The sequence below is a fragment of the Coffea eugenioides genome, chromosome 11, assembly GCF_003713205.1.
Source record: "Coffea eugenioides isolate CCC68of chromosome 11, Ceug_1.0, whole genome shotgun sequence".
In the NCBI taxonomy this organism is placed as follows: domain Eukaryota; kingdom Viridiplantae; phylum Streptophyta; class Magnoliopsida; order Gentianales; family Rubiaceae; genus Coffea; species Coffea eugenioides.
In genome coordinates, this window is record NC_040045.1 from 5,300,735 (window position 1) to 5,318,883 (window position 18,149).

Below are 18,149 nucleotides of genomic sequence, written 5' to 3' on the forward strand. Positions count from 1 at the left end.
ATATATTTGTCTACAAGCATATATTATAACTTATAACACTATGGATTGATACATCAATATCTAATATGAAATATTAATATGCATGAAATCTATAAAATATTTAATTAAAATATGAAATTCGGTAATTCAGTCGGTGGTAATCGAAAATTCGAGAATCGAAATTCAATATCAAATCACAGACTGTTTTGCCAAAATTTAAACTTGGATCGTAATCGGTTTTTCCAAATTTCATTTTACTGACATCCGATTTTCAATTTAAATTGGATCAATCGATTATTCGATTTTTTTTTTTTTTTTGGAAGTGTGAGCGCCCTTAGCTCGCTGGTACCAGGGTAGCCAGCCAAATTACAATTGACCAGCTGAATTGACAAATCCTGAAATCCAAATCCAGTCTCTTTCTCGTCTTTATAGCAGTCTATCGGATAAGATTTCTCGTCTTTGCTGTTCCGTGCCGTGCTTCAACCGGTTAATTTAGATAGCGATGGATATCTGTTTGGGCAGGCAAACACCATGCATTTAGGTGTCACTGCATGACTTGCAGGAAAAGTTATCGTGCGGGCCATGACTTGAACTCATCGTGCTCACTAGCTATTGGCTACTGCATCAAACACGTACCCCAAAAACAAACAAGAGAAAAAGGGTATCCAATGCAGCATTTCTTTCCTTTAGTAGTTTCTAGCTAATTACTTTTCTTTTCATCAGCCAAATTCAATTAGGTGAGATGGTTCCTCGAAACTAGGCATGGCCATGGTTCCACTTGGAATCGGAAATCGGATCGGAGCCGAACTGTTTGGAACCGGACCAGAATTGAAACTGGACCAGAATCGGAATCAAAACCGTGGAATCAGAACCATTGTAGAACCTTGGATAAAGGTTCTGATTCTGGTTCTCTAAAAAATAGAACCAGAATCAGAACCGCCGGTTCCAGAACCGTTAAAAAAATTAAAAACAATTAATATAAATAAAGGGTTCATTTAATACTAATACGGAACTTGAATCATAGCTAACTATCAAGTTTGAGCATGATGATAATAACTTAACTAAACAGTTTAAAGTCCTTGATTGGTGGAAGTGAAAATTAGAGAATTATCCCATCCTCTCCCTTATTGCTAAGCAAATTTTAGCAACTCCAGCATCAACAGTAGCAGTGGAACAAGCTTTTAGTGCCGGTGCAAGCATTTTGGATGAGACAAGATCGAGATTAAGTCCAGAATCACTAGAAATTCAAGCATGTGTAGATGATTGGACTAGAGCAGAATATAGACAACAAGAAATGGAAAAAGATGAAAAAGAAGATTCCAATTATACAACTGATTCTAGTGCCGTCGCAAGCAATGAAGATGATTAAATAATTAATGTTTGTTTTGATATTTCATCTCAATTTCAATGAAAAAATCAAGTATTTTCTTTTCCATTTAAAATGATTACCATTTGATAGTGTAATGTATTTTTTAATTTGACAATGTAACGTATTTTTCATAAAATTTGTATTATCTATTTATTACTTCGTACTTTGTTGAATAATAATAAATTTAAAATATGATCTTTATTTTGTATTTATTTTTTACATTCTATTTAAAATTTTAAATATATTGTTATATTCGTATTAAAATTGGTAAGGATAAAAAATTAAATAAAATTGTATACAACTATATGGAATCAGAACCAGAACCATAAGGAATCGAAATCAAAACTATAAGGAACCATAACCAGAACCAGAATCGGAACCGGAACCGGAACCAAAACCAGATGGTGCGGTTCTGGTTCTATCTCTTTGAAGAACCAGAACCAAAACCATCTTAGATGGTGCGGTTCTGGTTCTACCTCTTTGAAAAACCAGAACCGGCGGTTTTGGAACCGTAGCCATGCCTACTCAAAACTACTACGCCAAGCTCAAGGGCCACCTACTTTAAGTGATTCCCAAATGGGTACATAGTCCATCCGTCATTTGAGTCGATGGTGATTCAATTTTCATCGATTTTTTTTTGGACTTCTTTAAGTTCCTCCCATAATATAAAATAAATATAGATCTATCGTATTAAAAAAAGGAAAAAAAAGAGATGTTTCCTCAAAGTTTAATAGTAAAAAAAAGTAAACAATAGTAGAAACCCAAAGTTTCACAATCTTTCATTTTTTTGGTTACGGGGGTTTGGCTGTATGTTACATGTGCTGTCGTATCAAAATTATACCGTAGTGATTTATCATTTTGCTCTAGGGGACAAAATGATATTTTATCAGGAGAATGTTATAATCAAGTAAATAGTAGAACTCCATCCATTCAATATCTTTTTTTTTTTTGGGATATGCTTATACATGTCGTTGTAGATGTCAAATTCAGATATTAAATAATGACGTATTTCTGCTTTCTCCATCCCTAAGTGTCCAATTAATACAGACACAAACGGAGGTGTGATTGTAGTCTGGAAACTAAACCATATACCACGTAAGCGAAGTATAAACTTGCTTGTTTAAGGGGAGCAAGTGGAATCTACCATTCACCCTCTTTTTTTTTTTTTTTTTTTTTTTTTTTTTTCAAAAAAGAAAGACACTCATGGTGTACGATCTTCGCTTTAATGCCTGAGATTTTTTTTTTTTTTTTTTTTTTTTTTTTTCAAAAAGAAAGATCATGTGTAGATCTTCGCTTAATGTGAGATCATGGACTATTATGACTTTCAATTCTTGTAAATCATAACCTATCAAGTTTTGGATATTGCTGGCCAAAATACATAAATAAAAATAAGAAGTTGGAAATTAATTTTTTTTTATTATTTATTGATGTTTAATTTATGAAACATTCTCTCATATCCAACTATAAACAAAACAGGAGGAGGAGTTGCGGTGTTAAAATTCTGTGTCATCTTTTATATTACCTTTTTTGTTCTTACACTAGGGTAAAATGGCCTAACCATATTCAAAAATTACTTTTTCTAGTTTTATGTGGAATTTTTAGCTTTGTTGCTAATCATTATAATTAAAGGTAACTAATGAAAAATAACTACTCGTATATGTTGTATTTTCACAAAAGATTATAAAAACATAATTTTTTTCAACATGCAAAACTAATTTCTACAACTAAAAATTATAACTAGGTTAGGACTGATTTTTTTTTTGATCGTAATGTAGGTATCAATATCAAACTAAATAATCCAAATAAAAATGAATCAATGTTTCCATTTTAATTTGTATGTCACCAAGGATTTCTTCCACAAGCACGCAATGATTTTCCACAAGGATTTCAAATTTGAAGACTTTTAAATTGTCGTCGTCGTCATCGTCGTCGTGGTCAACTTTCCACCATTTTAATATCAACTTTGTTTAGTATAGTGTATAGTTCCTCCCTACTTCCTACAAACACAGAACGGTGAAGTGATGCTTTCTAGCTTTTCTGTCAATAACTCTTATGAACTACTCTTTCTACTGTCAATTGGTTCAACTCTCTCAAAAGTTTGAGTTCTAATAATTCTCTTCCATTCTTCATATTTACATCCCATTTTCCGATGTTTCATTAAGATTCATATTATGAGAATCTTATTGCTATTTTTTTTTCTATTTACAACTGATTATAAAGATAATAGCGTTTGAATGCAATAATATTCTATGTCGAGCGATTTAGATTGTTTATCATATTTACTAATCTAATTTTACGTCAACAGATTTAAATGCTTTACAAGAATTCTATACTAGTTTACGCTGGTGGTTGATTTAACTCTTATGAACTACTCATTAATGATTTTTAAGTTTTTTTGAACCATTGATTATAGTAGCTGGATAAATTCTTATAGTCATGTAATGTTGATATATGTTGCATCTCCTGGATTAGTTTTCTACCTCCTTCACCATTGCAAGGAGTAATGATTTGGCAATTTGTATATTTCAGACTAGACAGACTTGACTTTAATTTCCATATATCTTTTTCTTGTTATAAATATTGAACTTTAATTTTTTCTGAAATTGCAAAGAGAAAACTACATTTCTCTTTTTTTTTTATATTGCCACAAAATCTGTAGATTATTATTGAACAATATCAAAGAAATAAAATAAACTAACTTAAAGCTAACATATATGTGCCACAAATAATTTTACAGCCAAGATAGTGGTTGATGGTATGTGATAAGAAGCCCTTTCCAGATACACCTTTCAGGAGAGAGGTAATGGGAACGAAGTTAAATTGGCATTGTATCTACTGATGGAACTGTTAGAATCGAGTCACAATGAGTACCAGTAACTCAGCATATGATTTATTGTTCCTCGAAAATTGTATCCATATTAAAGTTCGAAAAACAATTTAACCAAATCGTATGGAGTACTATTGATCCATTTTTTTGGTCTTTACTTTAACAGCACAACTTAGAGACATTATTGAGTTTCTGCAAATTCTTTGGTCAAAAATGGCCCAAGTACGATTTTTATTTGAAAACTACAATATTGTTGGTCTCTCAGCTTTTCAAATTGTCTAAAATAATGCCAGATTTCTGCTCTAGAATATTAATTTAGTCTTTCAATTGTCAACTATTGCACTGAATTTTCACTTATGGAGGAGGTGGTGGGGGAGAGGGGAGGAGAGGGAAGAGGAAGGAGGAGGAGTGAAGAGGAGAGAGAGGTAGGGAGGGAGGAAGAGGGCAAAAAAAAAAAAAAAGGACTCCGCCGGTTACCGTGAGCGGCGGGGAGGGATGGAGGAGGAAAAACAATGAGGTGGAGGATAAGAAGAGAAGAAGAAAAAAAAGAAAAAAAAAAGAGGAAAATTTTACACATCTAAAAAGTTTTTTTTTTTTTTACAAATTTTACAATAAGATTACGATAAAATTTTATATACAAACATACAAAAAATTCACTCGCTAAATAGGGCCTACATAACACACAACCAACCTGGCAGTACTAATCACTATTTCAGTACACAAATAATCAAGAGTTAAAACACACATCAGGCAAGCCAAGCTCCAAAGCCAATTCACAGCTGGTTCTAGTCAAAGGGATCTTCCTCTAACCTGCTACCACATCCCTCGCAGAAGCCAACACAGAGAAAGTAAGTCCACAGCCGAGACGTGTCTATGCTGAAACATAGCCAAATTCCTTGCTCTCCTTAGCTAGTATGCCACAATTTTTTAGAGAGAGAGAGAGAGAGAGAGAGAATTATATTTGGAAGTGACTGAATTCCAAGATTACATGCATCTATCAGAAACTAATATTATTTTGTGGATATGAAATTCAAAAATCTAAAGAAGTAGGTCATCTTTGAATAATAAAAACTAAAGGGCACCCACACTTTACATAAGGTTTTTCGGAATATCTATGTGCAATCGGATTCTTTGTTATTAATTGGAATTCTTCAGCATCGCATTCACTGTCCCTGGCACATCTGACGAGTGATCAGGCAGATTTGACAGTTTATGGAAGATCCGGATCGTTTTTCACATTGTTACAGGGAAGCGAACAAGGTGGTTGATGTGTTGTCCAATGTGGGCGTATCTCATCTAGACTAACAAATTAAGATATACGAGACATTTAATACGTTTCCAAGAATGGCTCGTGGAGCAATTCGCCTTGATAGGCTAGGAATGCCTTCAATTCGAAAAATTAGATCTATGTAAAATCTTACTCTTGTATCATTTCTAAATAAAAAAGTTGATTTTAAAAAAAAAAAACGCTTTGGATGATGCTATTGGACGTTCAAAAAGAATTAAAGATCAAGCGCAAACGTGTTAGTACTCTATTATGAATTCATTTAACATTAATTAGCCAGTAACCTCCTATACAACTTGCAAAACTAAGCATAAATGCATGGGGCCCAAGCACTAATATTTGAGCCAAGATTATTTTCCACTTTGTGTGACGACAAAAGCATGTGGGATGTTCCGTAGTCATGTGATACAGATGAAGGTAGCATCTTCCAAGGTGCCCTTCCTGTGGCCGATACAAATACAGCGTTCATGAACTAATCCCCAAAGGACCTCTTCGTGTTGTCTGTATCACCTGTTTACCTCCATTCATAGTTGCCATTGTGCTCGTTCTATGCATCCTTTTGTTTGGTTTAAGATTCCTTAACTCGAGGTGGGAATTGGGATCTTTTTGTTTGGAAGGAAAATATTTTCCAGAAAATGTTTTCCTGATTTTCCATTGTTTGATTGGGTTATTGCTTGCGAAAATTTTTCATATAAATGAATTGAAGTTATTTTTCATGTCCGACTCGTAAGGCTATCCATTCTAGCTCCCTTCTTTGCTGTTTTCTCTCTCCATTTTTCTTTGTCCCTGTCTTTCTTTCTCTCAGATACATAGACCATACGCACTTATGGGGAGATCTAGACTTGAAATTGAAAGGGGCTATAGGGAGATCGTGAAGGATGCCAGAGAAAGTTTTGATGTATGAAAATGAAATGAAGTTGTTAATCTCGTGCTAATATACTGTAAATTTGAGGTATATTTGTTCAATGGACATTAACTGTTACCGTTTGAATTGCTATTTTCTGGAGTTTTTGTAAAAAAATATACCGTAACGATTTGACATATGTAAAATAAAAAAATGATTAAGAAAAAAGTAAAAAATTTTTGAGGGAAAATGGCTTTCCAAACAATTGCGAAACTTTTTTGAGGTGTTGATCATGGCAGAAGAACGGTGGTTTTTAGGTAAGAGCCTGAAATTTGGTACGGACTTGTGAACTAGAGGATATCTTAACTGCCTGAACAAGAGTAAGTTCCGATAGTGGATCCCTCAAGAATTTGTCATCCATAAGTTAATAATTATTAACCAACGTACCTAGTAGTTAACAAAATGTACCTGTTTTTTTTAAAAAATTAGTTTTTTAAATACTATTAAAATTTTTAAAAAATATTCTAAAAAGTAATCTAAATTTATTTTAATATTTCAAAAATATTTCAAAAAATATTTTAAAAACTCTTCTACTCTTGAATATTTCAAAAAATTTTCTAAAATATTTCAAAATATATTATAAAAACTCTGATACAATAAAATTTTTTAAAAACATTCTAAAAACAGCTAATCCAAACGAAAAGAAACCAGACGTTCTTATTCTCAGGTTTTCACTTTTCGGCATGAGAAACCCACAAAACACTACAAAGTGCTAGCAAACAGCACTGAGACGGAGAGTGGATTAATCCGGAGAAGAGAAAGGGGTGTCGATTGTCGAAAATCACCTGGTTCATATTTCGCGCCCTGTCGTTTTGCTGAATCAGCGTGCGATGGAATACTCAGGCGGTCAGGCCCCTCCCTCGACAATAATGGAATTAGCTGCCACGCACGTACGTACCTATGCATGAAAACTGACTTCATAGCTTTATAGCTGTCCCCTCCATGAATATGAATATGAGGAAATGAATCAGAATCTGAACCAGTCACTCAGGACTTTATTATCTCTGAACGAACGCCCATAAACATCCCCTGAAATACTAAATTCTGGCAGCTGCTCTTTGTCGTAGATGCCAAAACTGGTCCTTGGAACATTAATTCCGTGAAACAATACATTCTGCCAGCTGCTGCTCTCCGTCGAAGATGCCAAAAAAATGTCCTTGCCTACTTAAATCAATTTTGAACCAACTCAATTAAATCAAATTCAATGCCTTGCATTTTTCTCTCCATTTTTTCCTCGAATTTTCTGTGGACCTCTTTAGATCCATCTTTCTCCTTCAGTATGGAATAGAATTTATCGTGTCGATAAAAAAAATTTAAATCAATTTTGTTTTAATTCTCTGTCTAATCTTCAAGGATGCTGTGTTACGACTATCGCTGTGCTTCCTCTCTCCTCTCCGCCATGTCTGAAGTCTCAACTCCTCCTTTCCTCACTTTCAGTTTCAACCACAATTCACAAGGCTTCAACAACCTACCACTCTCATCTCCTCCTCCTCCTCCTCCTCATCCATCAAAACGGTGTCCATTTATACTCGTAAACTTTTCAAAAGTGTTATAATTAATTTCCTTGAATTCAATGAATTGTATGATGCAATAGCTGAGAATCTCCATCCAATTGGAAACATTTTCCAGTCTACGTGTATACAATTAATCCATCGTTTGGAATTTTGTGCGTCCATCATACATGGAATTTTGAATTTAACGTCATTACCCAATACATCGAATTTTGCTCTATTCTTTTTTCTTGAAGGCAACACTTTTTGATGTCACATAAATGTCAAAGAACGTCTTCATTGGAGAGAGAAATTTGGATTAGCTGGAAAAAGTCAAAAAAGAAAAAGGAGTTTCATACATACATGAGACATCTCCTTTGGGAGAAACTAATAGAGGTCATCCAATTAAGGTGTTTGCCACACTACATGTAACTCACTTTATGTATAAATGCTTTTTGAATGCTCAAATATCTTATTCAACGATGTAAACTTTTGAATGATCAAATTTTAATAAGGAACAAGTACATAAAAAAAGAAATATCAAAGTCTGTACAAACTTTTTTTTTTTTTTCACAAAGTGTGCACCATTTTTGGTAACCATCCAACACGCATTGCGGACTTTTTTTTTTTTTTTTTTAAGTATTAATTTTGTCCCTCATGCTTTAGAATTTGTTATTCTCATGGAAAACTCTTGTTTGGATTGTATTTTTCTGGATTTTTTTTATAGAAAAATTACTGTAATGATCTGTATATGATTTGATATATGTGAAGTAAAAAGATGATTGAAAAATGTGTTTACGGAATATGTTTATATTTCTTTGAAATTGCTCTCCAAACATTGAAAAAAAGAAAAGAAAAATTGTTGTCCAAACAAGGCCTTAGATTTTAACGTTGCTTACTTCTTTAACGTTGACCTATCAACTTTAAGTTATGTGACAAATTTCCAATCCTTTTAGTGATTTTATGCCAAACAATTTTAAATTAATTTAGATTACAAAAGAGAGGATCGTAAATTGAAAAATCAATTTCACAACTAATTGATAAAGAATCAAAATTTCCATGAATTCAGCACAAAATTTCCACAGTAGGTCACGACTTCCATTGATGGATGGACTTAGACCCAACACGTCGATGAAATTTCTACCCAACTTGGAGCATTATATGTGGCCGTCGAGATTTTGAAGGCTATTTATTTTGGCTTTCTTTGCTTCTCCTAATTTTAAATGCATATTTGAAATTCTTGATTTGTTTATTCTTCTTTTAGCCTCAATCTTTTTATAGTTTAAAAACCACCCAAACTTTTTTGCTTATTAAAAATTTATCAAGTCAGAATAAAGGGTTTATCGAGTCTCATTGAAGACATAAAGAAGTACATATATACACAACTATAAATTCATGTTGTATACATTATTACTGTAAAGATTTTTTATACTAGCAGGTGTAACTATATGACATATGAGCCAAAATTGAATTCAAAATTTGAACAGTGATAATATGACATTTATCTAAACCTACTTGTATAAAAAAAATTTATACGCTCCATATAAACAATGTAAAGAGTTTTCATGAAACAAAGTCAAAAATTTTTTTTAATATGTGTACCAGTCTACTTTATTGAAGAACAATCGCAAGCTCATCTACTTAGCAAAGTGTGTGGATCCTATTTTGTAAGTTATCAATTTTTGGTTGGTTTATTCTTGGACATTGATTAATCCAACCATAAGTCTGTGGATCCTATCTTCTAAGTTATCATCAAGTTTGATTGGTTTATTCTTGGACATGGACAAATCCAACCAGCCAGTGACTAAGTGGTAGATGCCAAAAATTCTAATGCAAATCCTTTTTTTTTTTTTTTTTTATAGCATGTGCCTTAAGTGTGTGGATCCTATTTTGCAAGTCATCAATTTTTTTGGTTTTATTCTTGGACATGGACCAGTCCAACCAGCCATTAACTAAGTGGTCCATGCCAATAATTCTGATGTAAATCTTTTTTTTTTTTTAGCATATGCTTTTTTTTGATGAAAAAGATACACACATTTTATTAATGATGTTACAGGAAATCGTTCATGAGTTGCTTGACAAAATTTGGAAGGGAATTTCAAAGAGCTTAAAAAAGATTAGCACTCTTAGCATGATGGGTTAAAGTATGCGCTACCTTAATTTGCTTCTCCTGGAATCCATTGATTCATTGAATATCAATATAAAGCTGATCTAATAAAGCTAAATGCACGTCCTCAATAATTGGACCTGAATCAGAAACGATGTCTTCTTTGTCCTGTCTTCTTTGTCATGAATAAATCTTATAATTGAGGTTGCATCTCCCTGCAATTTTGGATCATTGTGGGCAAATGGTATCAAATAATGCCCGGGAATATTACAAGTCAATCGGCAGTTACCACAATAGACTTGATTGGAACGAAAATGCCTCACCAATCCCACAATCCATTCCAGTTGAAGTTAAGATCAGCAACATCGTTAATTAGCCCCTTAAGCTTTGTTTAATCATAACTTACCGCTATTGTCTTACATCTTAAGCGGATACTCTTTTGGTTTTTTCATCTTATGCACATACCATTTGCTACATCGCAGTCAATTAAATAGTTAAACCATTTGCTTGCTAGACTGATGACGGAAATTAACAATATAAACCACTAAACAGAAAATCTAGCATTTATACTAAATAAAAGAATTTTAATGATGCATATTATTTGCTGCAATCCTTAAACCATCCAAGCCTAAGAATTAAAAATAAAAGGTCTACATGAATAAAATAAAAGATTGGAGATTAAAGATGCTTTAGAAAAAAAAAAAAGGTTAATTCAAAGGACTAAATGAACTACTTGCGAAATTTTTTTGTCCTTCCAGATTAAATGATTTGTCGTTAATAGTATTGAAATAGTTAAAAATTAAAATTATTGGAACTAAATGTATTTTCATAAAACTTTAAAGGCGAAAATGGTGTAACCCCATAAGTTAGAGGTATAAAGTGTCATCTTTTCCATTTGTGAAATTTCAATTGGTTTGCTGATTTTCTGTCAAATATTCTTACATTAATTTATTTTTCTATATACTGATGATACATACCATCAAGGTCGGATACATGACCACTGATATGAATTTGAGTTCGAAATATAAATATTTTGCATATATAGTATGCATCAAACTCCGTTAACATATACACTATTAGGGTACAAAAGATTAATCCTAATTGAAATTGCAAACGGGAGGGTTGAAGTTGTAGGATAACGTGAATCAGCAAATCAATTTTACGACCAGCTGCTGCTAAGAAATGAACATTTCCATTAGTTGAATGCAGAATATGTCTCCAAGGATTTTCTCCACAAGAATATCTTGATTTTCCACGGTGGGTCGAGACTTCCATTGTCCAGTGTGTGGGACCCAAAAAAATTCCAATGGAAAGTTATAGGAGACAAATTTCATAGACCAATCTAGATGGGCAGACAAATTTCACACATACAACTATGTGATATATGGGAGAAGAGAAATAAATTAACAATATATCAATAACAAGACTCTCAAATTTCATTCTTTTCAACTGATAGTAGTAATAATAATAAGACTCGACTAGATGACTCGGTAAATAAGTCTTATAACCACAAGAAACTTTCTAATAAAATACTAATTTCTAAACAATAAAACTTCTATAATTTAAATCAAACAGAATTACTAAAACCATAACATAAAATATTGCTAAATAATAATATGAAAATTTATATCTTTTAACCTTGATTTAACATTGTCGGACACAACACTTTTCTGCATAACTTAATCAAGTTTGTTTACTACTCTTCTTTCTAAATGTCGCGTCATCTTAATCTAGATCGGCAGATTGAATGACCAGAATCAAGATATTATCAGCTTAAGTCAAGAAATTATTAGCTTGCCTATCTAACCACCACGTTAGAAAAACAATTTTATCAGAGTTAATTCTGTCTTCCAATAACCCTTTATTATTTTTTAATTCTGTCTTCCAATAACCCTTTATTATTTTTTCTCCCAAGCATAGTGTATTTTGTTACATGTTCGATTGACAAATGGGAAACGAATATGCGAATGCAAACATAAACCAGAATTAACTTGTAAAATAAAAGCTACTCACCTCAAATTATTGATTTCATGCTAGCCTTCGGAATCCCATTATCTATTCTTTCCAGTTCATATCTGTGATTATGTTTCCAATTCAACCCCTTTTGGATCGTTTATGGGTCCCAATCAAATAATGAACCGCAATAACAAGTCATTAAGCCGTCGGATTGGGCAAGATTAAAATGCAAATGCCTCGCCAACTCCATGATCCATAGCCATTAAAAGAGTTGAAGATAAGAAAAGTAGAAGAATATTGTTAATTTTGCATCTTAATTCCTATATCGTAGTCAGTTAAACACTTAATCTTTACTGGCTCGACTTTTCCATGAAGAATTCCGGTCGTCGGCATTTTATCACTTTCATATAGTTTCTTCAATCGCAGAACGGTGACATGACACATTTAAATGTGTATAAATGAAACCGCTCAGCTAACCATACTTTGTCAAATAAACCAATACCAAAAGAAATCCAATGGAGCATCATCTTCATTGTACTCCTTCATCTTCACTAATACTGTTGTTATTCAGTTCTATTCTTGTCACCAGCCAGTTCTCACTTCTCATTTGGCTGCAGCAAACAAACTTATAATTATTCAAATGTCTCATGTATTGAGAGCAAACGACAAACTCTTCTTCGATTCAGAGATGGGTTGACAGATGAATCGAATCGTCTGTCATCTTGGATAGGAGAGAACTGTTGTTCATGGGAAGGCATTGGTTGCCATCAAACCACTAACCGTCTGGTGAAACTTGATCTATACAATGCAAGCCCGTTACATTCAAATGATATATTTATTTACTGCAAAAATTGCTTGGGAGCTCAATTAAGTCCATTTTTGGTCAATTTGACCAATTTGCAATACCTGGACCTGAGCAAGAATAATTTTTCAGGAATCCAAGTTCCCACATTCCTTGGATTGTTGAAAAACTTGAGATACTTAAATCTTGTAAATGTAGTGTTTGACGATGAAATTCCCAGCCATCTAGGAAATCTCTCATGTTTACGGCATTTAGAACTTGGAGGTGTAACTCCCTCCTTAACATGGAATCGATTGACAATGAAGGATCTCAGGTGGATTGTTGGACTCTCTTCTCTGGAAGGCTTAGTCCTGTCTGGGGTGAATCTTAGTGCCGTTGAAGTTGGGTTACAGACAATTAACATGCTTCCTTCACTAACAAGACTAGAATTAGTTGGTTGTGGACTTTTCATGAATCCTCATCTTTCACAGGTCAATTTCACATCTCTTTCTTCCCTTGAACTCGGTGAAAATAATTTCAACAACTACATGGTCCCTCCTTGGCTCCATAATCTTACTGGTCTCCATGATCTTGGTCTTAGCTCTAATCATCTTTCTGGTCCAATTCATGGCCTATTTGAACAAATGACCTCTCTAGTTGATCTCAATCTAGGAGAAAACCTCTTTGATGCATCAACGTTGAAGTCACTTTGCAATGTAAGCAGTCTTAATTATTTGGATTTGAGTTTAAATGACATGCAAGGGTCGATACCAAGTGAAATAGGCCAACTTTCGAAGCTGCAAGTATTAGATGTTTCTTCCAACTCATTAACTGGTGTATTATCTGAAGACCATTTTGCAAAACTCGGAGAGCTAAAGTCGTTGAACCAATCTGAAAACTTATTCGCTCTGAATGTGAGCTCCTGGTGGGTTCCTCGTTTTCAACTCCGAGATATTATGATGTCATCCATCAAAGTAGGTCTGCTATTTCCTGCTTGGCTGCGAACGGAAAAAGAGGTTCAGTGGTTAGACATGCAGAATGCGAGCATTTCGGATAGCATACCCAGCTGGTTTGGAGTGTTTTGTTATGAAATTTATTTTGTAGATTTCTTCAACAACAACTTGACTTGGAATCTGTTGGAGTTCAAACAAATGAAGAAGAGTCCTCCTGATGGTAATTCTCCAAGCATAGTTCTAAAGTCCAACAAATTGGATGGATCTCTCAAATCGTTTCCATCTTATATTTACGAATTAGATCTTTCACAAAATTTTCTTACCAGACATATTCCATTGCCTGATGTTGGTCAAACTGTTGCATCTACTGTTTTTCTCATACTCAGTGATAATCATTTCACAAGTAGTATCCCGGAAGACTTGTGCAAGTTGGAAAATTTAAAATATCTGGATCTATCCAACAATTTCCTATCTGGAAGAGTTCCTCTGTGTTTGGGGAATTTGCCAGACTTGTTGGTCCTAAACTTGGCAAATAACAGTCTATGCGGTCAAATTCCGAGTTCACTAGGCAACTTGGGGCAACTTTGGATTTTGCATTTGAATTGAAATAAATTCGTTGGGAAGCTTCCATCCTCAATGCAGCGTCTGAGAAATTTACAAATTCTTGATCTCGGTGACAATGGACTCACGGATATCATACCAACATGGATTGGGGAAAGGTTATCAAAGTTAATGATGAGGAGGTCGAGAGAGCTATCCAAGTGAAGCAAGTGAAGGTGCCATTGGGGCCTATGACACGAGCTCGCGCGAAGAGATTAAATGAGACACTACAAACATTGGTTCATGCGGCCCGAGAGTCGAGTGGAGAGCCAAAGGCCATCGAGGGCCTCAACGAAGCTAGGTTTGTTGTCCTAGTTTCGGCCATCACTGAAGAGTAGAAGCCCATGATTCGGCTAAGGGGTCCATGGCCCATTATTAGTTTAGTAGAGTATAATAAAGAGGTCCAACTAGCTTGTGATTTGGACCTTAGTCGTTGTTAGTCCTCGGGTCAATGGGCTAGGGCATGTGGGCCACTTAGTGAGTAGTTTGGCCCAATAGTCATAGTTAATTATCTTAGTATTTATAGGTCAATTTTAGTGGTATTATGGAGTTTTTGAGGATTAATAAAAAATACTTGAGAGTTCTCTCAAAACTTCATTGAAGCATCATTGAATATCTTAGAATCATTTTTAGGTATTCAATTCGAATTATCAATCTAGGACCGCGCTAGATTGTGGCGTCTTCTACCAATACCGAGGTTCGTTGACCACGTGATCAACGGGTTTAGATAATTCCGTTGCGTTCGTTTGTCATCAACATGAGTCCCTGCCTTCTAGATCCTAGCCTTTCTGTACGGGTTGCATCACAAGGTTGGTGCCGTTCATATTAGTTAAAGTTTCTAAGATGTCAGTCAAATAACTTCCATGGAGTCATTTCTTATGAGCTCTGCCTACTCTCAAGTCTTCAAGTGCTGAACCTAGCGCATAAGAATTTAACAGGATCTATTCCTCATTGTTTTATCAACTTCTCAATGATGGTAGCAAGTGAACTGGGAACCGATCTCTGGGTATTTAGCGATTTCACCTGGCTTCAAAACTTCAAGGGAGGAGGAGAACTTGAGTACTCATCTCGGAACCTTTTGCGCGTTAAATCCATAAGCCTCTCGACAAATAATTTAGTGGGTGAGATCCCTGATGGGATAATGGATCTGGTTGATTTGCAAACTTTGAACCTTTCACATAATCATTTGACTGGAAGGATCCCCGAGAAGATTGGCAACTTGAAGCAAGTTGAGTCACTTGATCTATCAATGAATGAACTCTTCGGTGCAATCCCTGAAAGCTTATCTGCTTTAAACTGGTTGAACTTCCTGAATTTGTCACACAATAAGCTATCAGGGCCAATACCATCAGGGAATCAAATTCAGACCTTAACCGATCCATCTATCTATGAAGGAAACATTGGACTCTGTGGCAAGCCACTCCCAAATGACTGCCTGGAACATAAATTGCCTACGGAAAATGGGCATATTCATGATGATATAGGCCACGGCAAGTCTAATTGGTCTTGGTTTTATGCTGGTATAGGACCGGGTTATGCTGTGGGGCTCTTGGGAGTTTTGGGATTCCTTCAGTTCAAGAAGTCATGGTGCTATGCATATTTCAGGTTTCTGGAAAATGCCTATGACAAAATCTGCGTAACGATTGCATTGAAGGGCAATTAGCTGTGGAGGAATTTCGATTGAGTAAGTACGTATAGAAGCACATTTATTCTATTTTTCATATCACACACTATGGCACCGAAATTCACGTAGCATACTATCCTTGATAATTTGCAAAACTATAGCAATTTGTAATTTGTTTTTTCCAAACATTTCCAAGGATTTGTTTTATGAGTCCCAACTTGACCAATTCTATCCAATAAGAAAATGCGAGCTTAATAAGTTTTTTTTTCCCAAGCAAAGAAGCTTAATAAGTTAAATCAACAAAAGAATAGCGTACCAATTGTAACATAAAGTAGTAGACGCCTATTACCAATTACCTTACCAACATGGTTCTAACATAAAATCTCTAGCTCACAAAGGAATTTTTTCCAATAAACTATTAAGTGATTGGAGACCAAAAGTTTTTTTTTCCTTAACTTTGGAAGATTTTTATCCCAAAAAACTAGATAACAAAACCTTATTTGCTTTTCCTGGTTTCTCTCTTTCTATTGGCAATTGTTTCAACTTTCTCAAAAAGTTTGAATTCTAATAATTCCCTTCTGTTATTCATATTTATATTGTGTTTTCCTATGGTTCGTTGATTTCCATATTATGAGAATTTTATCGATTTTTTTTATTGACAACCGATTATAAAGATAATAGCATGTGAAATAATGCTTCTACTGTTAGCATTTGTATGCAATAAATATTCTATGCTAAGCAATTTATAGGTTGTTTATCTTGCTTACTGATCTAATTTTTGCGTCAACAAATTTAAACACTTTAGAAGAATTCTATACTTGTTTATGCTAATAATTGATTTAGTTATTTAATTTCTAATTGATATACATTCTATCTTTTCTGCCAATAACTCTTATGAACTACCAACTAATGATTTTCAGGTATTTTTAAACCATTGGTCATTGTAGCTGAATAAATTCTTATGAGAATTTTGGATGATCCCCTAAGAGCGAAGAAGAATAATGTCGAGCTTTAGAAATATGCCCCCTAGTTGCAATACGGCAAGAGAATAAGGGGAAAAAAGAAGTAAAAATTTTGTATCTTACCATCACTTTGCTCTTCAAGCTTAGATATTCCTAAAATTTTATATAAATGGAGTTTGTAATATTTCAGTGCTGTTAAAGATTATAGTGTGTGTATGTATATTGTAGAGAAGAGGGGACAAAAATAGCAGAAGTTAACTAAGAAATCTCTGCTACTACCTCGTCACCATCGTATTGTGTTCTTTTGGTCGTTGCATGCACATACTCCTAAGGGGTCCAAAGCTGATTCAGAAATTGGGTTAAGGTGACAGCCGAAAGCTAATCTGGCTTATCTGAGGAGTCGTTTTGCAGCTGTTAGCACCGCCTTGCAAGCTCTCCAATCTCCGGCAACTCTCCCCAGGACAGTTTCCATTCCTATGGCTCTGGATCATCTGATGAGAACGTGACTTCAACAGTGGTCAAGTTTTTGCTTTTGCTTTTGCTTTTGATAGGTGTTACTAGAATCTGTTTCCACACCGCGGGGTGGGGGTCACACGGGTTCTCCTCCCTTTCCTTTATGAAAAAATCATTTTCGCCGTTGTTTGCGAAGCCCTCTTCGCTGGAGACGCGACAGGTTCAAGCTACTTTGGCTAAGCATCGGGGGAGCCTTCTGTTGTGTTTAATGCTGAGGATATATCCGCTATTGCCTCTTCGTTTCGGTTCTCTCTGGTCGGCAAGTTTTCAAAAGGACGGCCGACATTACCGGATCTACGTAAGTTCTTCCTCTCTCTTGATCTAAGGGATTCCGTTTCAGTGGGCATGCTTGATTTCAGACATGTTCTGCTAAAGTTTACCAGCGAAGCAGATTTCCTGCGGGTTTGGGCTAGGAATATTTGGTATGTTTATGGCTGCCCCATGAGAGTATTTAAGTGGACATCTAAATTCCATGTTGATCGGGAATCATCGTTGGTTCCAGTATGGTTCAGTTTACCCAAATTACCAGTCCATTTATTTGACAAACAATGTTTGTTCCATATTGTTTCTTGCCTAGGAAACCCTCTATTTGTTGACTCCGCAACCTCTTCTTTTTCTCGGCCGAATGTTGCTCGCATCTGTGTTGAGGTAGATTTGTTGAAACCACTACCGACGAGGGTTTGGGTGGATATGGGGGATGGTGATGGTTTCTGGCAGCTCTTGAAACCAGAAAACATACCCAAATACTGTGGCAATTGCTACCGCCAGGGCCATGGTGAAGACCAATGTCATGTGAAGC

General features: G+C 34.9%; 1 protein-coding gene across 1 annotated transcript in view; it reads left to right on the top strand.

The window, feature by feature from the left end:
• LOC113751853 (receptor-like protein EIX1) overlaps positions 1–14,257 on the top strand; it is a 36,540-nt gene extending 22,283 nt beyond the window's left edge. Inside the window, exon 2 of the mRNA XM_027296000.1 lies at positions 12,489–14,257. Coding sequence (XP_027151801.1) covers positions 12,489–14,257 — 1,769 coding nt within the window. The remainder of the gene's footprint in view (positions 1–12,488) is intronic.
• Positions 14,258–18,149: the final 3,892 nt, after the last annotated feature.